We start from the raw sequence: 21522 nt of genomic DNA on the forward strand, positions 1-21522 counted from the left end.
TGAGCCATTGGACCCACTAGTACACCCGACCTTCGCCGTCGATCCATCAAGGACATCTTCGACCTCGACTTCCTCTTCTACCCCTACTACAGCGAGGTAGTCCTTCACTAGGGCTGGTGACCCGCACTACAATGGAATGTGGTCTCAGCTTTCATTCTCTGGTGCTGGTGACCCCTGCTACAACATCACAGCGTCTAGGCCAGCCTTCACTAGTGACAGTGACCACTTCTACACTACCAGCGGGGTGACGCACCTTTCCTTCACGAACCCAGGTCCTTTGAGTTCTCGCGTCCTCAGCTCAGGTACGACACTTTCTTCATACATACCAAATTGTTACATATGTCATCGTTTATCAGTGCTAACATATTTCCTTCGTTTTACCATGTGCAGAGATCGATGATCTCTGGGACGTTACTCAGGTCCATGGGTACGACTTCATCTTCGGACAAAGCGACGAGCTCAATGCATCACAGCTACCTGATGCACCACTCACAAGGACATAGTCCTCCCAAGACGAGTGCGCCACTCCACCGCCCGCTGGATGGCTTGAGCGGCCGATCGTTCCAACAAACCACTTGATGTACTCAGCTAACTAGGTGAGAGCGAGAAGGTGCAGGATCCTGAGGCTGGATGCGGCCAGGGGCCTCGTCCCTAAGAGAGGATGAAACATGTAGGCTGCTATGTCATTGTTAATTTCATGGTGTTATGTAATTGTCTTTCATCGTGCTACTATGTTATTGTGGTCGTCATAATATCTTTCCTGTACCATATTTTTGTTTTATGATTCTATTCGCACCATTGACTCGTACAACGACCATTCTGTAACAATCATAATAAACATGCCGACCGAACGTACAATAGCATATACGAAATCCCTAATGGTGTACCAGAGTTTTCGCCTAATATGCCTTAGGGAATAAAAAATAGTACAAGGCAAATACAAAATCAAATCCTCGATCGATCGCTATAACACATCGATATTACTCCAAGTTGTACCTTCGACCCGCCATGCGAGGCTGGATATAGCGTCTTCTAACGTTGCTAGCTCTCTCTTGGCGTAATTGTTCCTGCAATTCATCGATGATAACATGTAGGTGATGGATGTACTCTTGAATGTGTGGTTCTATCGACGGGTCAATCCAATACTAGAACCCACAATCACCCCACAACCAAGTCCACCCAAGAAACATTGAAGGATTTTTATCCCCAAAGAGGGCGAACCACCAATGTGCTTGTGTGACGACCTTTGTAGGCTTCGCGAGTCCTACGATATCTTCTACACCTATGACAGATGGTTCTTCATGTGTGCTAACTACTAGTACGATCCGTCTCGATATGGACCGTATGAGTACCTACCGGTATAGCGACATAGACCACTCATGTAGTATTTTCCATATGATTTCATGTCATGTCTTGCTAATCTCCCCTCTTATTTCATTTATCTAGTCTCCTCCATCTATTTGTGACTTCACAGAATGACTGAATATGAAGCAAAATGAGCACCATAAGCGGTGGGTCGACATAGAGATGCGGTAGAGGAGGGAAGCTTACTAATGCAGGGAGTACAAGCAATAGCAAGAAGCATTATAGCTGAAGCATCAGGAGGAGAAGCGCATGAGGAAAGCAGCGAAGGAGCGTGCCGTAGCTGAAGCACGCGAAGCAGGAGAGGGCCGTCGCGCTAAGGCGAAGGGCTCTGATGCCCTGCAAAAGGGCAAATATCATAGGTAAACTTAGTAGAGAGCATCTATTGTAACCTGTTCTATTTTGTATTACTAAGGCATATTAGGTTTAGCAGTGGTACGCTATTAGGTTAGTTTTTAAGCGTACCGTACATATCAACATTTGGTGTTATTATCTCTTTATGGTTAGGGTCCATTCACATAGCGACAATAAACCTCGTATTGCATGTAATGTTTATCAGCATATGTAACCTCCATGTTGGATTATATGATAATTGTGCTTCACAACTACAATTGTTCGACAAATTTAATTTTATATCCTTCCAACGTTACTTCACTAAAAAAAAATAGCTCACACACTTTTACATCAACTAAATAAAGAAATATCGGCAAATATATATTAAACCAAAATTAAGGATAAAATAAATAACTCCCTGAACCCTTTGGACAACTATTTACACAACTAATATTTTTCATCGGGTGAATGTGCAATATTTTTAAAATTTTCATATAAAAAGTTATATTAGAAAAAAATTATACATATACCTATTCTACTGTAAATTAAATTAATTCGAATGTGTCACCCATTTAACGGGCAAAACGAAGTTTTTATCCGTTCAGCGGGTGAGATCAAATTCTCGCTCAGTGAACAAACGAGATGTTAATTTCTCTGGTTATTTAATGCACTGACCGTCGGAACCCGTAAGATCTCACATGTTTAACGGACGAGATCTTGTTCTCGTCTGATGAATAGATGATGGTAGTCTATATCTGCTGTTTTTTTTTAAACGGGCATATATATATTCGCAGTAACTGGCGGATGGTCTCTACCCTCTGGCAAAACATGCAGCGTCTGGCGTTTCGTCACATCGATCGATCGCGTCTGGCGTTTCGTCACATCGATCGATCATCAGGTCAGGTCGGTGCAGCACTCGTCGATGAAGTCTTGGTTGTCGAGGTGGGCGAGGTCCCAGAGCCTGCCTGCGGAACCAGTAGCCGTTGGCACCATGGGCCTGCCTCGGCGTCGAAGAAGACGTGCCTGATGCTTTCAGGTCGCTTCTCAAGCTCCCGCCACCAGAGGAGCCGGCTTGGCCAGCTCCAGGCAAGGATTCCCTTCGCCCTATGGAGTTGGTCAGCTGTTCAAGCATGTTCTATGAATCAGCACTGCCCCAAATGCGGAAGCAAAGTTCGCCTGACATCGTGGAACCGGAGCTAACTCGGTACACGAGAAGGCATATATATGAAAAAAAAAATGGCAGGATGATGGTGGCCATCCTGCTGCTGTAAACATGACTATAAAGATCGAAAATTTTACCAGAGCGAGACATGGACGAGTCCAATAATTGCATAAGTAGGAACTTATAAAGTTGTACTAGTAGAGTTGCTCTGAAACAAGCCAGGTCATTCTCTGACTCTACAACGAGTAACTCGAATCAGAGAAGCAAAGTACTCAGAAAAACTGCACAGATATCAAAGGCAAAAAATTGACTCAAATCTAAATAGGTTGACACAGCCGTGTCGCACGAGCTAAGCATTGCAGTACACCGAATAAGATGTGCGATTACTGTTCTAAGGACAACACCATACGACAAACACCCACCAACGCTCCGGAGCTGTTTCCGTACTCTAAATAGTCTTCTAATGTTGCCATCTTAGATATAAACCAAAAGGGGTGACATGCATATGCACAGTAATGCTACATGCAGGTGGACGAATCCACAATGTAGAGACTACCAATTACACTACACCGCACAACACAATCTCAACCAGCACCGGTTACTTGCTCCCCGGGACAAGACCAGTATGATGCATGAAAACACAGCTGACAATGCAGCAACAACCAACTTATACCACCCCATGAACTGCTTATTATTCCTCCGACAGAAAAAAAACGGTCCCAAACAAATGAATCCTCAGCACTGAATTCAAAAAAGAAAAATGAAGCATTATTACCCCCACCAGATGAACTAATACTGCGTGATCTACATTACCATACACCACATAACACACCTACAGGAGGCATAACAGCAGTCTCGCCAAGGCCATGGTCGAGGTAATCATCTCTGGCTTGGCTCGACAGTGCGCACGTTGGCGCCTGACATTCCTTCAAGCCTGTCCTTCATTATATCTACAAAGTGACCAACCATTTCATGGAACTGCTTCAAACCAGAAAGCGGTAAGATTATTGATGAACGATCAGCTCCAGCCACCTGTAAAATACAAGCAGTAAGAACAATAACTTACTCTGATAAGGGAGTAGAGCTTTCACAAGTTATGGGTAACAACAGGATACCTCAGAAATCCTCAAATAATGGCCCCTGTTATTGCTGCCCAGGTCGAAGAAGAACCTCTTCTGATCTGCCCTAATCACCTTAGACGTGCCCATGCCGCTAATTTCTTCCTGAGGCGGCAGATCAACCAAGTGTTCAACATCTACATCTGGCCCAGTAGCAGGCTGGCTGCCATGTCCAGCTATAAATCCAGCACCCACATCATCAGAAAGGCCAGGAAGGCGCTCTAGTGGTTCCATGTGTTGCTGGCCAATGCAATGTCAGAAGAACACAAAAATGATGTCATTAGAGGCTGGATTTCACAAATATGTCACAAAGTGTTAAATTCGTTTGCCGTACCTGGTTTGGATGATTTGGTATGACATACAGTCGGGAAGCCTCACTATTAATTTCCAACAGTACATTCCTGAATGCTTCCCAACCTTCTTCACCAGAGCTTCCAGCCGGAACTATTATGGTACTACGGTTTCTATTGACAGAAGCCTCAGAAACCTGAAGAGAGGATTTTGTGTCAGCAGCTAAATTTTATAGTTATGTCACGCATATTATACTATAGAGTCATTTTAGAAGCACATGACAGCAAAGAGCATAATGTAGTTGAAAGTATCATAAGTAACATTGTGCCTCACCTATGTTTATGTCCCTCAGAGAAATAAGAAAAGCTTAGGTATTCGATCAAGTAAGGGGATATATTCAACTAGCATGGCAACCCACCAAGCACTAATATAACAATATTTTAATACCATCTGTCACAATGTTCTGCGGACGAAGTGAATATTTTTATATGTTAAGAACATGCATAGTGTAATGCGTTGAGATTTTTTAAGCCACACAAACTTTCAGGTGGAAATTTCTGACTTGTAGTTCATGCTATTCATGTGCTGCATGTTTTCATGCTTTGCTGCCAATAAACCTTGTTTCTGTTGGTTGCATGTTGTCTAGTTTTCAGGTATTGGTGCCCTCATAAATCCAGTTTCAATATAAAACTATTACTATAGCTTCAGTGCTGAAATATATTTCTGTAATTGACCATCATGATTAAGACACAAGCATTCAGTGCTCTAACTCACAATCTTAGATAACTATCACGAAAATAATCTGAAAGATTCAATAAAAAACAAGCAACCTGAGAAACAAATTGCTTCATTGAGCAAACCATCCATTTGTACACATTAAGATTGGGTATTGCCATACCAGTATGATTGTTGACCAATCAGGTTTTTACTTTTCCTTTTTTATATGGAACCCCAAGTGTCCTATCAGGGTAACTCTACAGCAAAACTGAACACAAGCTAATAACTCTAGAAAGTCATTTTTTCTGTGTCAAGACTACAATCTCACTTATCACAAAAAACTTGCTTCTGTAAATAAGATATAGCCAAATCGATGTAATAGCAGCATGTAAAGAAGCATAATTTTCTACATAATACAAAGTGAACTGTCAAGTGTATCTCGAATCAACAATTCATCATCTTGGATTATTTTCCATTTCCACAGAAGATTCAATCATTCAAGTCAAATTCTACGCATTTAACACTTAGTAATTTTGAAAGAACAGAATGGTTCGCAACGGAATATGCCACTACAGCCCAGCACGAGATGCTCCTTTTGCTCAGTTGCCACTTGGATCATAAATAGCTGGCAGTAACTACCAGTAAAAGTGAAGTTACCAGAATAGGGGAAACCAAAACCTGAGAAGGGCACAACTACTAAAGGGGAAAGTCCCATTTCGATCATCCATCTTCGGGCTCTGGTCCCTTTTAGGACCTAAACATTCAAATCTCCAAGCAAGCTCAAAACTTCTTTTTAGGACTCGACTTTGAGCCTTGGTCAGACAAGACTCCGTGTGACTGACAAGTGGGTCTACGCTCCACACACCAATGACAAACTTAATAGACTTATATCAATTTTTAATCAGCATACCTGTCTAGGACCTAGAAATTGGGGACCTTTTTCAATCGTACGAAAAACGTTACACCAAAATGACCAGAAAGACGAAAAATAGGACTTTCACTTGGTAAATTCACACATTTAATTACCTGTTCTAGTGTGCTAAAACAATATTCCTGTTTTAGTTAAATATTCAAACTCCTCAAGAATGATGTTCGCCAATTTTGGCAGTTTAACAGCATCAAAACGTTAACTAAATTAGAAATTTCACCAAAACTCATACATAGAACGTTACGTCACCTTGAGGAATCGGCCTCTCTTGTTCTCCCCGATATCGAAGTAGAACACCTGCACCGCGCAACGAAAAGAAATTAAACCACGCCAAAATCAGCAACACCAACAACAAAATCAGCCCCGTAAGTGGCCTAATAGCGGAGTCGAGGGGGGGGGGGACCTTGGTCTGGAGGCGCAGTTCCTTGCTGAACGCGTCGCGCTCGTCGGTGCGGATGTAGTAGTCGAAGAGGTCGAGGAACCACGCGACGCCGTCGACGGGCACGATGATGGTGGAGCGCGTCGCCGAGGTCTTCTCGGAGATCTTGAGGTACCTCCCCCGCGGGTTCTCCTTCAGATCGAAGTAGAACAGCTTGTGCTCGAACTGCAGCGTCTTGCTGACGAGCTCCACGTCTCCCCCGATGCCGCTGCCCCCGCCCCCGGGGCCGCCTCCGCCCACCATGACTCCGCCGCCCCCTCCTCCCCCGCCGCCGTCCATGGCTGGGCTAGAGTTTTGGGAAATAGAGGTCGCGATTAGGGTTTGGGTTTAAACGAACGAACTCGAGCTTGGGAATGGGGATAGATCTCGAGGGGGTTTACACCCGAAAAGGCGAGGGTTACCTGTATCGGAGTTGAGTATTCTTACTGACGTGTGGGCCATGGCTAATGTGGGCTCCGTTGAACGGTGAGGGTAGGACGCTGGTGGGCGGGGTTTGGCGGCGCCCGTGTGTGCCGCGCGCTCGTGGTGTGCCGACCTGGAATTGGTCACCCGCGCTCAATGACATGATTGGACTGGGTAAGGTGCGTACAGTTTTTACCCTTTTGGAGTAGTCTTTTTTTTATTTGCAAATACCTCTGATTTTTTATTTTTTCAAAGATACAACTTGAATGATTGTATTTTTCTAATTTTTTAATGGTAAATTTGCAATAATACTAGGAGTAGTGGTTTCTTTACAATTATCTCTTTTTTCGCTAGAAAGGCATTACGTAAGATATGCTTGTTTCGGTTTTTAATTGGTGATTGTGATAATAATTTGTAAGCTAAAACAAGCTAATTAGATTATATAATATAGTTTTTAGATTATAATAATTTAGTAATTTATTTTCACCAGCTTCTGTAGATCATACAATCCAGTTTTACAATTCAGATTTCACAATTCATTTTTATCTACCATCTACAAGCTGTTTTTCTTAATCTACAGCTAAAAATTGCTAATTCCCTATCGTGGTGCGTGATCTGCCGTCCCACCTCCCACCCATCTAATAAAAAACCGGTCCCCCTCTCTCTCTCAAACTAGAAAACCATTCTCCCTCCCTCTCCCAAACAAAAAAATCTCGGTCTCTCCGTTCTACCCGCGCCGTAACCCCCCATCTCCTCCTCCTTCCCCTCCAATCCCTAGCATCCTCCCTCTCCTCGCCTCACCGCCCCCACACTCTATTCTCCTCCCCCTTCCCTTTCCTCCCCTCTCCTGGCCTCGCCTCGCCTCTTCGACCCCTCTAGATCTCCGCACGAGGTGAGCACCCATCCATCCTATCCATTGCTTGTTTGCTCCGCTCACTTCAATTTTGATTAGATCCGCTTAGTTTGGGTTCGCGTTTGATTCGATCCTTTGCCTTGCTCTCTCGCTTCTCGATTCTATATGGATGAAAGGAATATAGAATATAATCGTTGCTCTCGCAGTTCGCACTGAATTGGGGCTGTTGCTTGTTATACGTTACAGCACCAGACGAACGGTTTTGAGGCTCTAGAGACTGCAAAAGTATTTGGGACAAACAATTTTGAAGGTGAGAGTGTGTATGTGGTTTGGAATTTGAATTGCCTCGTGCGACTTGATTGGGATACCTCTCCATGTTGACCTGACGGGCGACTGATCTGGCACTCCTCCCTGTTGACCTGATCAGGGCACCTGGTGCCCCGCATTGTCAACAAGCCCCGCATTGTCAACAAGGAGAATGCAAAGTTTGAGTTACTATCTATATGACTATATGCACATAATGAGTATATTTTTTATAGTTTCTCTGTCTGCATGTTGATCAAATTGTGCCGAACACCACCAAATGTTTGATTAGAAGCAGAAATGTTGTTCTTTGCTGGTGAAATAATATGGAGAAAAATGAAGAAAATTACACTGAATTGTAGGGATTTATTTGGCTCTTCATCATTTCTGAAATGAAAGAAGAATGTGCAGTAGAACTATGTTGTCTAACATGGTTTGCTTCCTGTCAATTCAAAAATTCATGGAGACTTCACTGATCAAGGCAAACACAGCGTTTGTGTTAGTTTTGATGTATCTGTAGTCTTGGGAGGTCACCATCTCTATATAATCTAAGATGCAATGCACATAGATGTGTAAATGTACATAGATTTGTAACAAATATCTAAATCATTTGTTCAGATATAGAGAGGACTTATTTAAACGCTCTTAGAAAAAGTTGGTTTTTGTTAATAGACATGACTTTTGATCATCAGGTTGTTTGATGAGCATATGCTGTCTTTGGCGTCATCGTGTTCGGCCTCAGCTCCTCTGTGAGTCTGCAGCGCGTGGCGCGAGAGGCAAGATTTGCCAGCCTCTGCTAGAATTTTTTATCCAGGCCTCAGGCTAAGCATAGTAGCGGCACGAGAGGTGCCCTTCATTCCTTCTTTCAATCTTCTCTTTTTATTTTGTTCTGAATTTGCCCATCAATGCCCTCATAGACTCATACCAACTGATTCCACATCTCTATTGTGCTGCCATAATCGATTGTAGGTACCATTGGTTGCAATATATTGAGTCCACTGATCTGTACTGTATAGATGCATCTGCAGCTGCCAACATGAAGATCTCAGGATTGTAGCTGCATATTTGTTGGTAATTCTTGTTTAAGTATGAGATCGTCTTGCTCCAACAACTACAACGAGAGTTTCTTCTAAGGAGAAGACTTAAGTTTGGAGACGAAGTTTGAAAGAAATGAACACCACAAATGTATTAATAGTAGAAAAATAGATCGGTCTAGGGGGAGTATCACAGTATGATTTTGTGTTTGTGCACCTCTATGTCCTATATATTGCCCTTTGTGTTGTATTGAGCGTTCTCCTTGTGACCCGTTCCTATCCAGATGACCACAACCCCCTCTTTATAGGGTGGTACGTAGCTTAGTGTACAAGTTATCACGATGTACAAATATTTAAGATCTGACCGAATTACTATGTTTTATCCTGAATAACTATTTTTTACCCTACATAGAAGATAAATATCTACCGTGGTAACTATTGTGCTGTCTGCCCCCTGATGGGTGAGTCGGTTGCTAATTGCGGCCCCGGCACTGCTCTACCAGGGGTGTCAGGACGACTTTCATCGCACTGGGGTGCTAGGATAAGTACCACTTGCACCAGCATTAATCACCCATCATCTCGCGTCAAATCGATTGCATGGAGTGTCCTTTCTTCTCTGATATTATCTCCGGAGACCTGCTGCATTTTTAGGCTTCGGAAGGCTGCACAGGCACCGAAGGGGTGGCCCGAAGTGGTCCACAGCCTTCGGGGGCCAGACCTCCTGCTGAGAGTCCGAAAGCCAAAGGCTTCGGAGGGTCTTGCTGTAGCTCTAATTTTTGGGAAGGCCATGTATGAACCAGAGATGTGGCCCGAAGGGGCCCGCAGCCTCTGAAAATCGGGCCTCCAGCTGAGGGTTTGGAGACTGAAGGCTCTAGAGAGACCTTTGATAACAATCTTCAACCATTATCCTCAGGCTGATCTCTTTTCTCCCAATAGTACCCCCTTATTCTCTGGCCCTGACGTTCGGATGGGGTGAGAGGATATAGAGGAAAACCAACTCCAGCCTGGTATGGTAACAAGAATGCCAAAAGGTAATTCCCTGTCCATGCGAAGTTTTTCGACGGGAACCATGGACGTTGATGGCGAAGCTCAAGGATGATGGTGCATTGGTGGTGGTGACACGCCTCGAGGTTTAAGGTCGAAGGTGTAGCTGGCATCGAAGTCGAAGACCAAAAATATATTGGTAGAGGATGCATGCTCCGGGCCCTGTTGGAGTTGGTATATGCGGTATCGAGACCCGAGGCCGGAGGGGCGTCAGTGGAGGTGATGCACTCCGAGGTCCATACCGAGGCCGATTTAGATTCTTCGGATTTCTTTGGTGATGGGTCTTCTTGCCATTTGAGTTTGTTAGAGTGGAGATTACGTGTGGGATCGGGGAACTCCCCACGTTTGCCTCTTTGAGGACGGCAGGATGGGATGTGTCATTGGCGCGTTTTGACTGGATAATGCATGGGTTCGTTCAGGGTCTTGTGCCCACACTCCTGGCATGCGTCGAAAGGAGTCTAGGTCATTAATGTGATGGGAAGTTCATGCGAGAAAACGAGGCGTTGCCCTAGATGTTGCCACGTGTTGGCGGAATGATTGGGATATGACCACGGGCCCCAAGGATTAATGGGGGACGTCATGGAGCGACGCAGCGTTGGTTCCGCTTCATCTTCCTGACATATGTGGCTGCTTAACCCGGATATAAAGATGGGGTCTTCCGTCTGGATTTACCACTACCCCACGAGCGAGCACTTAACCTTACAAGATTTTTGCTGAGCCTCATAATCTAGACATTGCATTGTTTTTTCTTGCATCTTCAATGTAATTTCTGACTCTGAAGTTCATAGTTTTTACATATGCTTGATGTCATCTTATGAAATTTTTGTTTTCGTTGCAACACACAGGCACTCAACTAGTCTACAGCTAAAATAAACACGCCCTAATGCATACCCCTTAAGCTCTCACCTTCATCTGAGGTCTAAAGATTAAAGTAGTTTAGACCTCTACTTTTATTTCAAAACAGAAATAAGATGTCTCGTTCTAACGCTCCTGATGTAATTATTGCTCTAGCTCTATAAATTCTTAGAACTAGAGATGTCTTGCTTAAAAAAAAAAAATTGGAGTTAGAGCTTTGCTAAACATGACTTAAGATCATATTTGTCAAAGCTCTAGCTTCTAGCTCCATATTAGGTTTTAATATTGAAAGCTAATATAAAATGATTTAATTCTTAGTTTTTAGTTTTAAATAGAAACATGATAGCTTACCTAAATATATTCAATGTATCCATAATTTTAACTCTTAAATTTCTAAACTAAAAATACTCTATTCTTTAAAAAAAAATTAGAACCAGAACTCTACCAAACAGCTCTCGAGATCATCTTGTGTAAGGTCAAAATAACTCTGTATAGAAACTAGTCTCAGCAATGAAACTCGTGTAGATAGGAACTCTAGTAGGCAACTATTGTAAGAAAAAAAAATCATATCGGAATAGCTATTCCGAAGACACCGTCAGGCTCTGTTTGGATCAAAGATTCTCACAGGATTCTATTCCTTTGGAAAGGATTCCTCTTGGCACGTTTGGAACAAAGGAACGGTGCTCTCCGTTCTTAAGGATCTCTACTTGTACTTTTCACAGGAAATAAAACATCTGCTCTGACCCAAGGGAAATCATATTTGCTCTGTCGTCTCTCCCTCCCCACCGGTGCTCCTTCTTGTTAATATTATACTACTAAGTTCTCTTGCTCTGTATGTCCTAGTTCAGATTTGCATTATTGTTTGTTATGTTTTTTTTTTCCTTCAAGATTTCCTTTTCGCCGGAGTAATAGAGTGCACTGCGCAAAGCAGGTACTTCGCAGATGGTGCCTTTCCCTTCTTGCCAGAGTATCTTCTTCTGCAGGATTCATCCCTCCATCTTATTGCATTTTTCGAAGACCATGACCTAATAAAATTTTGGACACAACATGAATGGAGCTAGGAGGCTGACACACAACTTTCCTGTGATCCAAACGGCACATTTTCCCCATTCCTCTGTCTTGGATTCTTAGGTTTCAACTTTACGCTGCACCACATTCATACTTTTTCCTCTAATCCTGTGTTCCAAATAACCTCAAAAATTTCGAATTGACCAGGAAAAAATATATTATCGGGTGGACACCAATAGTAATCACCGTCGGATCAAACCTATGCATGTAGATTGTTGGTTTGGTAGGTATGTTTGCCATTGAAAGGGTGGTGCCAATGAGTTAACCTGCCACTTCCGCAGTATCATCTTGATTTCCCAATTACGTTAGTATGTCTAGACCAACATACAGAGAAGGAGCACATGCTAACATTGTCGTCACTGCACCAGCTGATGTTCATCCTGTAGCCTTCATCCTACTTTTTTTTGCACATGTCACAGACAATTTTAATGTGAACTATTTTAATTAGCGCATGTACAGTGAGTGATGCCAGCTGTTATAAGGGACGACAACTCGAATTATTCATGAGATGGAGGAGACTGCAGCAATAGAGAGAAGGTGATCGATTTGGTGTGCAACAAATAATGTGTACCTTGAGAGAACATTGTTATAGACACACCTTTCCCATCATAAGAATGTCACATGTAATTTGTGGGTTCAACTTTTCACATGTTGTAAATAATATTGTGTTATATAGATTTTTATAGACAATCTATTACATTTTACAAATAATGTGGAAATGCACAGCAGACAGAAGCCGCCTGTAGCACTTGTACATGCCCTTAAAAAAGTTTGAAATGAAAGGTATGGTCTCGTTGGCCGCTCTCACATGCTTTACCTTGTGACTCCAATTGTACCATATGTACTATGCACTTGTGACCCATCGATCGATCTTCTTGTAAAAAAAAGGATCGATCGATCGACCATCGTGTACGTTTGCTTTCATGTGATCCCCATCGCTGCACCACCTCCATCACATTCACTTCAGTCATGCACCTCTTCATGCGTCGGTCATCCCTTCAACATAAACGGCATCACGAGCGCGCAAGCCTCGACCGGTGCACGTCGCTAGCTGCGCCGCACGCGTAAGTACGTATAATACTTCTCGCCGACCAGACGGCGATTGGCGTCACATCAGAGAGCACCGGCAGGTGACCTCGCTCTTCCCGCTCAAGATCGAACTCGGTCGCCTCCAAGATGATGCGCCGTCGCGGCCTCCGCAATTTCTGCCACGGCGTCGCCTCCACGTCGACGCTGCAGCAGCTCCACGGCAAGGAGGAGCTGGGCAGCGGCGCGGGCGCCGCGTCCTCGTCGTTCCTCACGGTGCCACCATCGATGGTTGGCTCGTGCGTGGCCGAGACCGAGGTGAGCGGCACGGGCACCGGTGGCGCTGGTGGTGGTCCGGCGGTCACGCTGGAGCAGATGATCCTGCAGCTGGACCTGGAGGAGGAGGCAGCGAGGAAGGCGCGGCGCGCGGCGGCGGGGGAGGGGGAGGGATGGTGCCCGCGGCGGATGTCGTGCGTGGACGGTGGCTCGGCGGACCACGTGCTCCGGTCGGCGCGGGACGCGCTGAGCCAGTACCCGCGCTTCTCCCTCGACGACCGGGACTCCATGTACCGCGCGTCGTTCAGCGGATACTATGATGCCATGGGCCGGAACGATGCCATTGCTGGCGTGGTCGCCGGCGGCCGCCTCAGCCCCCTGTCGAGGGCGTCGGTATGCTGCGCCGCTGGGGCGGGGTGCGGGGCGCTCGCGTGCAGCGCGGGTGGATACGAGATGGACCCGGAGCGGACCCTGCGGCTGCCGGCCACGGTCGCGGGGGAGAGCGTGGTATGGTGCAAGCCCAGCGTGGTGGCCAAGCTCATGGGGCTGGAGGCCGTGCCCGTACCGGTCAGGGGAGGGCCCCGGCGGAGGAAGGCCAGCGGGTCGCCGCCGGTGGCAACTTACGGCGGCGTCAGGAAGCACAGGATGAGGAGGACGGGGCAAGAGGAGCTGGCATTCAAGAAGGAGAGGCTCTTCATGGCGCTGCATGGCTATGACGTCGTCGGGGCTGGCGCGGGCCACGCTGGCGCCCTCCGCTCCAGCGTCGGGCCCGATGTCTGCGGGATGGACAAGGACGGCGATGGCTGGAAGTTTCGGCTACGCCGTTGACGGGAGACCGATCGACGTCCGTCGTCAATGTGTACGGTTCTTTTTTTTAAAAGAAAATGTATGACTGGCTAACACATACGGCGTGCCGATCTGTGGTTATAATGTGGCTGTATATATCTCGATCATCAGTTTCTCACATTTCTCGCAAAATCTTCTGCATTAGTGGAAATTTTAGGAAGAGCTGGTCTTGTATGAAACACTCAACACATGCATTTCACATAAATTTTGCAAGAATTGTGTGATTCTTGCATGAGACCTAAGCTATAACTAATATAGTTTTGCTTATCAGAAGTAACTGTAAAAAAATATACAAAGCCTAAGGGGTTCTCCCAAATTGAAATCGGTACCTCCGCCAAAAATAAAGAGTAAATTTTAAAAATCTATAATTATTTTAACATATATTGTAGAAAACTATAACTTCTTATATCCATTTCAAAAATTTATAACTATTTTAACACATGTGGTAAAAAAACTACAACTTTCTCACTGTAGACTTCTCTTTCATCCTTTATAATATGTAATAGAAGGATTAATTGTGGATATACCTGTTGCCAGAGGATGGCAGGTGGGCTCATGGTGAGAAAGTTATATTTTTTTTAATATGTGTCAAAATAGTTGTAGGTTTTTGAAATAAATACTATAAAGTGTAGTTTTTTAATATATATCAAAACAGTTATAGGTTTTTAAATATTACTCAAATAAATAAATTTTACAATTAACTTCGATCCAGTACTTCACCATCTATGCTAGGGATCCAACAGTGAGAAGGTGGTTTCTGCAGGAGCTTCAGTGCAAGAGCCCACGAATTGGTGTTTTCAATTGCTATCATTTATGTTCAGTTATAAATTTCCTAGATACCTAAACTTGCTTAGATGTTGTGTCACCTATGTCCATTATGGTGTTACACATGGAAACCGCAAAGGGCTATACAAATCGATGGATGGTCACACTTCCATTCTGAAGCTAATCATGGCCGTTCTCGAAAGAAAGAAGCTAATCATGGCCTACCAATCATCTTTGCTTCTATCTAAATTGTCACTTAGTATCTGGATAGATACTTCTGGACTATATGCATAAGAAATCTCAACAACATGATATAAACTCTGTTAATTAATGATCAACAGCGTATATTTGAGGTGGTTGCCAGGAAGATGCATGCTAGTCAGTGGAGATGAGCTTTCTATCAGCTTGTCGGTGAGAAAGAAGGCATTTCTAGGTTCGCTCTCAGCTGTTTTTGACGACTGGGGATATATGTGAAAAAGGACATCATCAAACTTTGATCTTGTTATTTTCCTTAATCATTTTATGTTGAGTGACCAGTAACCTTGCGTTAATAGCTCGTTTTTTTAACTTAAATCTCTTTGTTACTATATCTTTTTTTAACCTATCCTCCATTCTTGACGTCTTTTTTAAAAAAAAAAAAACAGGTTCATGTCTTTACACTCACCTGAGGGCCCAAACAGTGCTTGCCAGCAAGGGACAGGCCGGGAAAGGACTTTTTTATTTTTATATTTTCTAACATAAATAATTAAATAAATATATTTTAGATAAAAATATTTAAAAATAGACGTTTACCGGTTAGGTAAACAGTCCACTGCATAGTGCTACTCCCTTACCACTCATTAGAGGGCGGTTAACCCATGGGTGAACAGTACTCAACCAGAGTACTATTTATCGATAATATTTCCGTCGTATTTTGTCTGTATAAAATAGTGATCTTCTGTTACTCTAAAAATTCTAAAAAAAATTATACATATTTTATAATTTATTTGCAACCTATTTTAATTGAATTCACCTAAAAAATCTATTTAGAATTTAAAGTAAAATTATTCAAGAAAGCCTACTTTATAACACCTAACAATTGTTAGAGACTCAAATGAAATTCAAAAATCTAGAAAAATTCACTAATGTTCTTCTTATGTGACACACTAATTTCTAAAATTGTTTGTAGCCCTAATTTATATAGTGAAAAAGTGAGTTACTTTGTAATGCTATAGTTATATGCATATTTACCATTTCATGTGATATTCTTCTTTTAATTTAATTTGAATTCAAACATATACACCCTTTACTGTGCCAGAAGTACTGTTTACAACTCTATTTTCTCTTCTCATCTTCTATGTACAAAACAATAATGTTCTATTGCTCCAAAAATTCTAATTTTTTTTTTTACGTTTTTCATAATCCATATGCAACCCATTTTAATTGATTTCACCCAAAAACCCATGGCGACGACCCTTGACTGCGCCATTAGATAATATTTTGATATGTTTATGTTATTTCTATTATGTGGTTATCATGTTATATAGGATATTTATTTCGGTACTACGTTATCATCTATGTTTTTATTATTTGTGTTCTCGTACCATCACAAAGTGTAACATTATGCAATCTGAGCCGCTTTTTAATGTATCTACTTGTCGTCATGTCAGACAATAAATCATTAGCTTGCAACTTTCCACATCAAAACCGTTCGTATTACGAACCCTACCACTAGTACGCGTGCAAACAAAATACAACGTTACATGACATGGTACAATTTATTCAATTGCAAATAATATGGTCATGGCACACGGTTGAAAGATCAATGTTTAAATCCCATGGCACACGGACGAAGGATCAATGTTTGAACACTGAAAGAATCTCCTCCTATAGGTTTCAAGCTCATGGGATACCTTCATTTCGCATGTAGTACCGCACTTGCACAACGACGGTAGTATAGCAAACGTAGGCATACCATAGCTCGCCATCTTTTTACTTCGGCTTGTGTTTGGGGCAAAGATAACATACGCAGTTTAGTATTATCTTTTATAGTCGTTCACAGCATCAATTCTAAACACACACTATTGCAACCACACTCAGCAGCACAACACATTTGTCGTGAGTCAGACTTTAGATATGAAATGACCACACGACTTAGTTTTAAGGATGAAATGATAACACCTTGCTGCCAGCAGAGTATCTCTGCCGTGACTCATACTTTAGACACGAAGTGATCACACGACAGAGCTTTAAGCATGAATTGACAACACATCTGCTGTGAATCAGACTTTAGACAAGAAGTAACCACATGACTTAACATTGTACAGAGAAGATGTGAGGAGAAATAGAGCTATGAAAGTCATTATCTTCACTTTAAGATTCTCTATTTTCCCTTTACAAATTACTTCAAAGAGAAACTATTAGAGATTAAAAAAAATAAAAAAATAAAAACAAAGAGTAAAATCATAAAAAAAATGAAATAAAATAAAAATGGTTGAAGATGGCTAAAGATAGAGACAAGCCAAATCACTCCAAAGACTAACAGGCCCTCGATTTATTAGTCCATAGTTGGTCACTACCTCATGGGTGAAACTTCACAGTTGATTAAGATCAACCGTTTCCCTTCACCATCTAGATTCTCGTCGTGAAAGAATTTTCGTTCTCTTCAACGTTTCAACGGTCTTCTTTTACGATTTTCATCATGAAGAGATTTCCAATGTCATTACCTCCAGAATTATCTCCTTTCCCTTCATGATTCCTCTCGAAGAGAAACTGTTGGAGATGAGAGAAAATAAAGAGAATAGGAACGAAATGAAAAGAATATGATTGAATATGGTCTTAGTCCTCGCTTGATTGCTATCGGACTATACTATACCTACTTGTACACAAAAGTAGTTCTTGAAAGACAACATTAGAATTCAGTTGTAGCCCAGAAGTCCCAATCCATGAAAGGCACCCTTAATATACAAGTATTATTGCACAGTTTATATGTAAATGCCGCAGTGTTTTCTAGTAACTACTATAACTAGGGAATCTCCAAGTATGCAATCAAACTATGGCAAGTTCAACAAGAATAAGCAAAATACATGGATTTTCCGATGCATGTATCATGGACGTACCTGGTCATCTGCAAGACTGCAATTGCTGGGGCAATCATTTGAAAGAACCAATCAATACCCCATCACAGTAGTTGTTCCTGCTGACTTCATCTGCTGGTCAGTACGAACACAAAAAAATGACGGGTACGGTGCTGCTACTAGTACGACACCATTAAAAAACAGCACGGCCTTTTCTATTGAGCGATGCTCACAAGCTGAATCAGAATTCAACATTTTTCTTTAATCTGAAGTTGTATGGGAATTATATGTTATATTAAGAAGACTAAAACCTGATAGGCTAAAATGTTCGACTAATTAAAGAAAACCTAACAAAAACTATATAACCGAGGGGGCTAAGAACCTAACTAAAGAGCTAAATCTAGAGCACCATAACAACAACAGCAAAATAAAGCGACTACAAGAGCCAACAGAGAGGAAAAAAACCACAACAACACTACTTCGAAGCGGTCCGCAAGATTCGACCATTCAAGTGGCTACACATAAGCTTGAAGGCCGGTAACCAAAATGATCCGAGAGAGTATAAACGGAAGGTGATCCATCGAAAACGGCTAGGTACTTCTAGACAAGGCGAGCAATTCAACGGACCCTCGACCAATCATAGGACCTCCTCTTGTGTCTTGTCAGTGCCACCTTCAGCACTGGAGCACAAGGGGATCCTCGACCCTCACAAGAGGCAAACATTCATGAACATCAAAGGAGATTGGATAAGGCGCAGCGGGGGAGCCCAAAGAGTATTCCAAGGTCTTCAGCTCGAACACAGTGAAGGCGGTTGCCAATGAGGGGAGGTAAGCGTCAGACAATTGCTCAAAAAAGGGGACACCGCCTCTAATTGTTAAAAATCAATCCCCAAGTAGTCCAAGGAGTATATCAGGGACTCTTGCTCAAGTGCAGGGAGGAATGAAGCCTTTGTGTGATGCTCGTAATCCAGAGGGGTCGTGGCCACATGTGATGCGGTTGACCCATCTTCCACCTTAGCGGCATAAGCTTGGGGCTGCAACATAAGGCTGGCCATAGGCCCCGACCGCTCCTTGGTAGTCGGTTGGGCAACGCTCTCTGCAATAGTGACTTGGAGCAACGTTCGCTTCATAGGTGGATCCTCATGCTTCTGCGTCTGAAGCATGAGTGACTCCTGATGCTTCTGTGTTGCAAAGGTGGATGGCGCCTTACCCACCTTGTCGTTCGGGGATGCAATGTTCATGATCAGTGTGTCTCTAGGAGGTGTACAGATAGCCACGAAAGAAGAAAAGAATGACGAGGTTGGAGAGCGCCAAATCAGGGAGAAGGGACCAAAGAGACCAATCATGTTGGCACCAAAGAAGTCCTTATTAGGCGGCTCCACGTGCTTCAGTTGGTTGGCCATACAGCCAGCCACAGCTTGATGGTAGAAATCTCATCCATGAGAGGATGCAACTCTTCCTCCAAGCAGGTTGCAATCAGTTATCAGAGCTTGGAGCGTAGTGATTACACTAGAGAGGCTCAGGCACAGATATAAGGTCTAAAGTGGCCGAGCCCTGAGGGGCATGGCAGCAGCATCTGCACCTATCACTCCCCTTTTTGCGGCAGACGGAGTCCTCGTCATTGCCATGCCCAGCAAAGGGACGAGGTAAGACCAGTGATGGAGAGCAATGTCCATGCTGCGGATTTGAAGCCACGATCTCCGCCTAGCTTCGAACTGGTGGCGATTGGCGAGGTTTGGCGGATGGGGAGCGAGTGAGAAAGCCTAAAGGAGTGAAGGACCAAAAGAGGCATTATCGCTCCTAATGCCCAGTGCGCTGACAACGGATACAACGAAAGACATCTCGGCAAGAGGCATCTTAGTGGTCTCGCGCAAGGCAGCGGTAACATCTGCCATGAGCCCACCTTTTGAAAGCGAGATTGCGCTCTAAATGAGTTGTGAGCGGAAGCTCGGCATGGTGCAGAGAGGGATCCTGCCTACGGCGACCGTTCAAGCCCACCAACACCCATAGTGTTTTGACAGGGTTGGTTGCTGATGTCGTTGAAGGTGGAGGTGGCAACATTGGTGGTGACGGTGGGGGAGACGACGTCGAGGGTGGAGGCACCGTCGACAGCAGCAGGATGCACGATTCATGCTACGATCGACGGGTCGGGACGACGTGGATCCTGGGCGATGGCAGCTCAGGGTGCGGTGGAGTGGTGGATCCGAGCGGCGGTGACCAGGGGTGGTAGTGGGCAGCATCCAGGCCCAGACACTGAGCACAAGAGCCCGACCCCTGTGGCGCTTAATGATGGCCATGTAGGACTCAGGCTGCCTTGTGCGTAGGGATGGCAATAGGGTCAATCCCCGCCAGGAAATGTTTCCCCATCTCCGTCCCCATTTAACTATCAAAGGGAAATTTTCTTCTATCTCTATCACCATGGAGAATTTTGCAAGAATCGGAACCCCAATGGGGATGTAAAATTGAATCATAGTTAATTATTTCTATATATTAACAACGTGTCTATAGTATAAATAAGTAATTAATTGATGCATGCGAGGGTAATTAATACAAGATAAGTTAAATATTGTAGGTTAGATAAAAAAATATAAGAAAAATTTATTATTCCCCTACGTAAAATATTTATATACTAAGAAAATATGTATATGTGTGATATCAAAGATATAGCGAGCAGCAGAGATGGGGATCGCCTTCCCATCGAACAAGTCAAACCCAATGAACAATTCCATTCAAAGGAATGTTCTAGAGGGGGCCCTTTTCCTTCCCGTCCTCATCCCTATATAAATTTATGGGATCAAATTTGTCCATACTCATTCCCTAATATGGAAATTCCCCGTAGGTTACCAAGGAACGGAGCCCCATTGCCATCCCTACCTATGCGCTACGCGACATTCAGCATCGGTGAGCCGTAGCTCTTCCCACGAAGGGGGATGCGTATGGGCAGGGCACACGTGGCAGAGGCCCGAATTTGCACGGCCGGCCAACCCTCAGCCCTCGATGGTGATAGATCTAGACCACAACATCTCAAAACGGGCAACGACGATGGTGACTTAGGGTGGGACGACATGAGGGAGGTGATGACACCTTCGGTGGTGGCGAATCTAGGCCCTCGCGACTCGATTTGGGGAGCTAAGGTAGGTCGTATATCGGTTGAATCTTCGTGCATCATGCCTTCCTATGGCCGTGTTCAGTTGCATGGCACGCATGTCGCTTCGAACCGCAAGGCGATGCTACTACTGGCGGAGGCCATGACCACGGCGAAGGCATGCACCAGGGGGATCGACAGCGTTCTCTGGCAAGTCAGGCAATTCCAGCAGAGCAGCTGCAGGCAGTCAATGGGGTAGGGGGAGAGCTAGCCCCCTACGCGGTCACAGCACCACCGCCACGTGGTGGCCGAAAAAAAAATCTTGCTGCCAGTACCAGCGGTGGCACATCAACCGCCGCCTCTCGACCGGATCCCTTGCCCCACGCCTGCAAATCGCCTCTCCCAGCGAACTGTCAGGCAGCGACATGCAAGGATGAATAGTTGGAGGATGACACCAAGGGTAGGGCGGTCAGCCGGCGGCAGCAAAAACCCTAGAGTCACCCTTCAGATCACTGGAGCCCCTTTGACCGCGAGTTTTCCCACTGGAGGAACTTCTTGGT

General features: G+C 44.1%; 2 protein-coding genes across 2 annotated transcripts; one reads left to right on the top strand and one right to left on the bottom strand.

Moving 5' to 3' along the window:
- Positions 1 to 3524: 3524 nt before the first annotated feature.
- LOC133893649 (transcription factor Pur-alpha 1-like) lies at positions 3525 to 6702 on the bottom strand. Its single transcript, XM_062334740.1, has 5 exons — positions 6315 to 6702; positions 6161 to 6208; positions 4310 to 4462; positions 3973 to 4215; positions 3525 to 3889 (listed from the first exon to the last, which is right to left on the bottom strand). The coding sequence occupies exons 1-5, from the start codon at positions 6627 to 6629 to the stop codon at positions 3737 to 3739; spliced, it is 912 nt and encodes a 303-aa protein (XP_062190724.1). The 5' UTR covers positions 6630 to 6702; the 3' UTR covers positions 3525 to 3736.
- A 6330-nt stretch (positions 6703 to 13032) lies between these two features.
- Positions 13033 to 14140, top strand: LOC133909757 (uncharacterized). The gene has a single exon (XM_062352313.1). The coding sequence runs from the start codon at positions 13086 to 13088 to the stop codon at positions 14037 to 14039; it is 954 nt and encodes a 317-aa protein (XP_062208297.1). The 5' UTR covers positions 13033 to 13085; the 3' UTR covers positions 14040 to 14140.
- The last annotated feature ends 7382 nt before the right edge of the window (positions 14141 to 21522 follow it).

This window comes from Phragmites australis, chromosome 2 (assembly GCF_958298935.1).
Source record: "Phragmites australis chromosome 2, lpPhrAust1.1, whole genome shotgun sequence".
NCBI classification, from domain to species: Eukaryota; Viridiplantae; Streptophyta; class Magnoliopsida; order Poales; family Poaceae; genus Phragmites; species Phragmites australis.

Bases quoted from the DNA above. Each gene is read 5' to 3' on its own strand.
- LOC133909757 (XM_062352313.1), top strand. From the start codon at position 13,086: ATGATGCGCCGTCGCGGCCTCCGCAATTTCTGCCACGGCGTCGCCTCC.
- LOC133893649 (XM_062334740.1), bottom strand. From the start codon at position 6,629: ATGGACGGCGGCGGGGGAGGAGGGGGCGGCGGAGTCATGGTGGGCGGA. The intron at 4,463-6,160 runs GTGACGTAACGT...TCCTCTCTTCAG, and splicing joins AGAGAGGCCGATTCCTCAAG to GTTTCTGAGGCTTCTGTCAA. The intron at 4,216-4,309 runs GTACGGCAAACG...TGCATTGGCCAG, and splicing joins TACCAAATCATCCAAACCAG to CAACACATGGAACCACTAGA.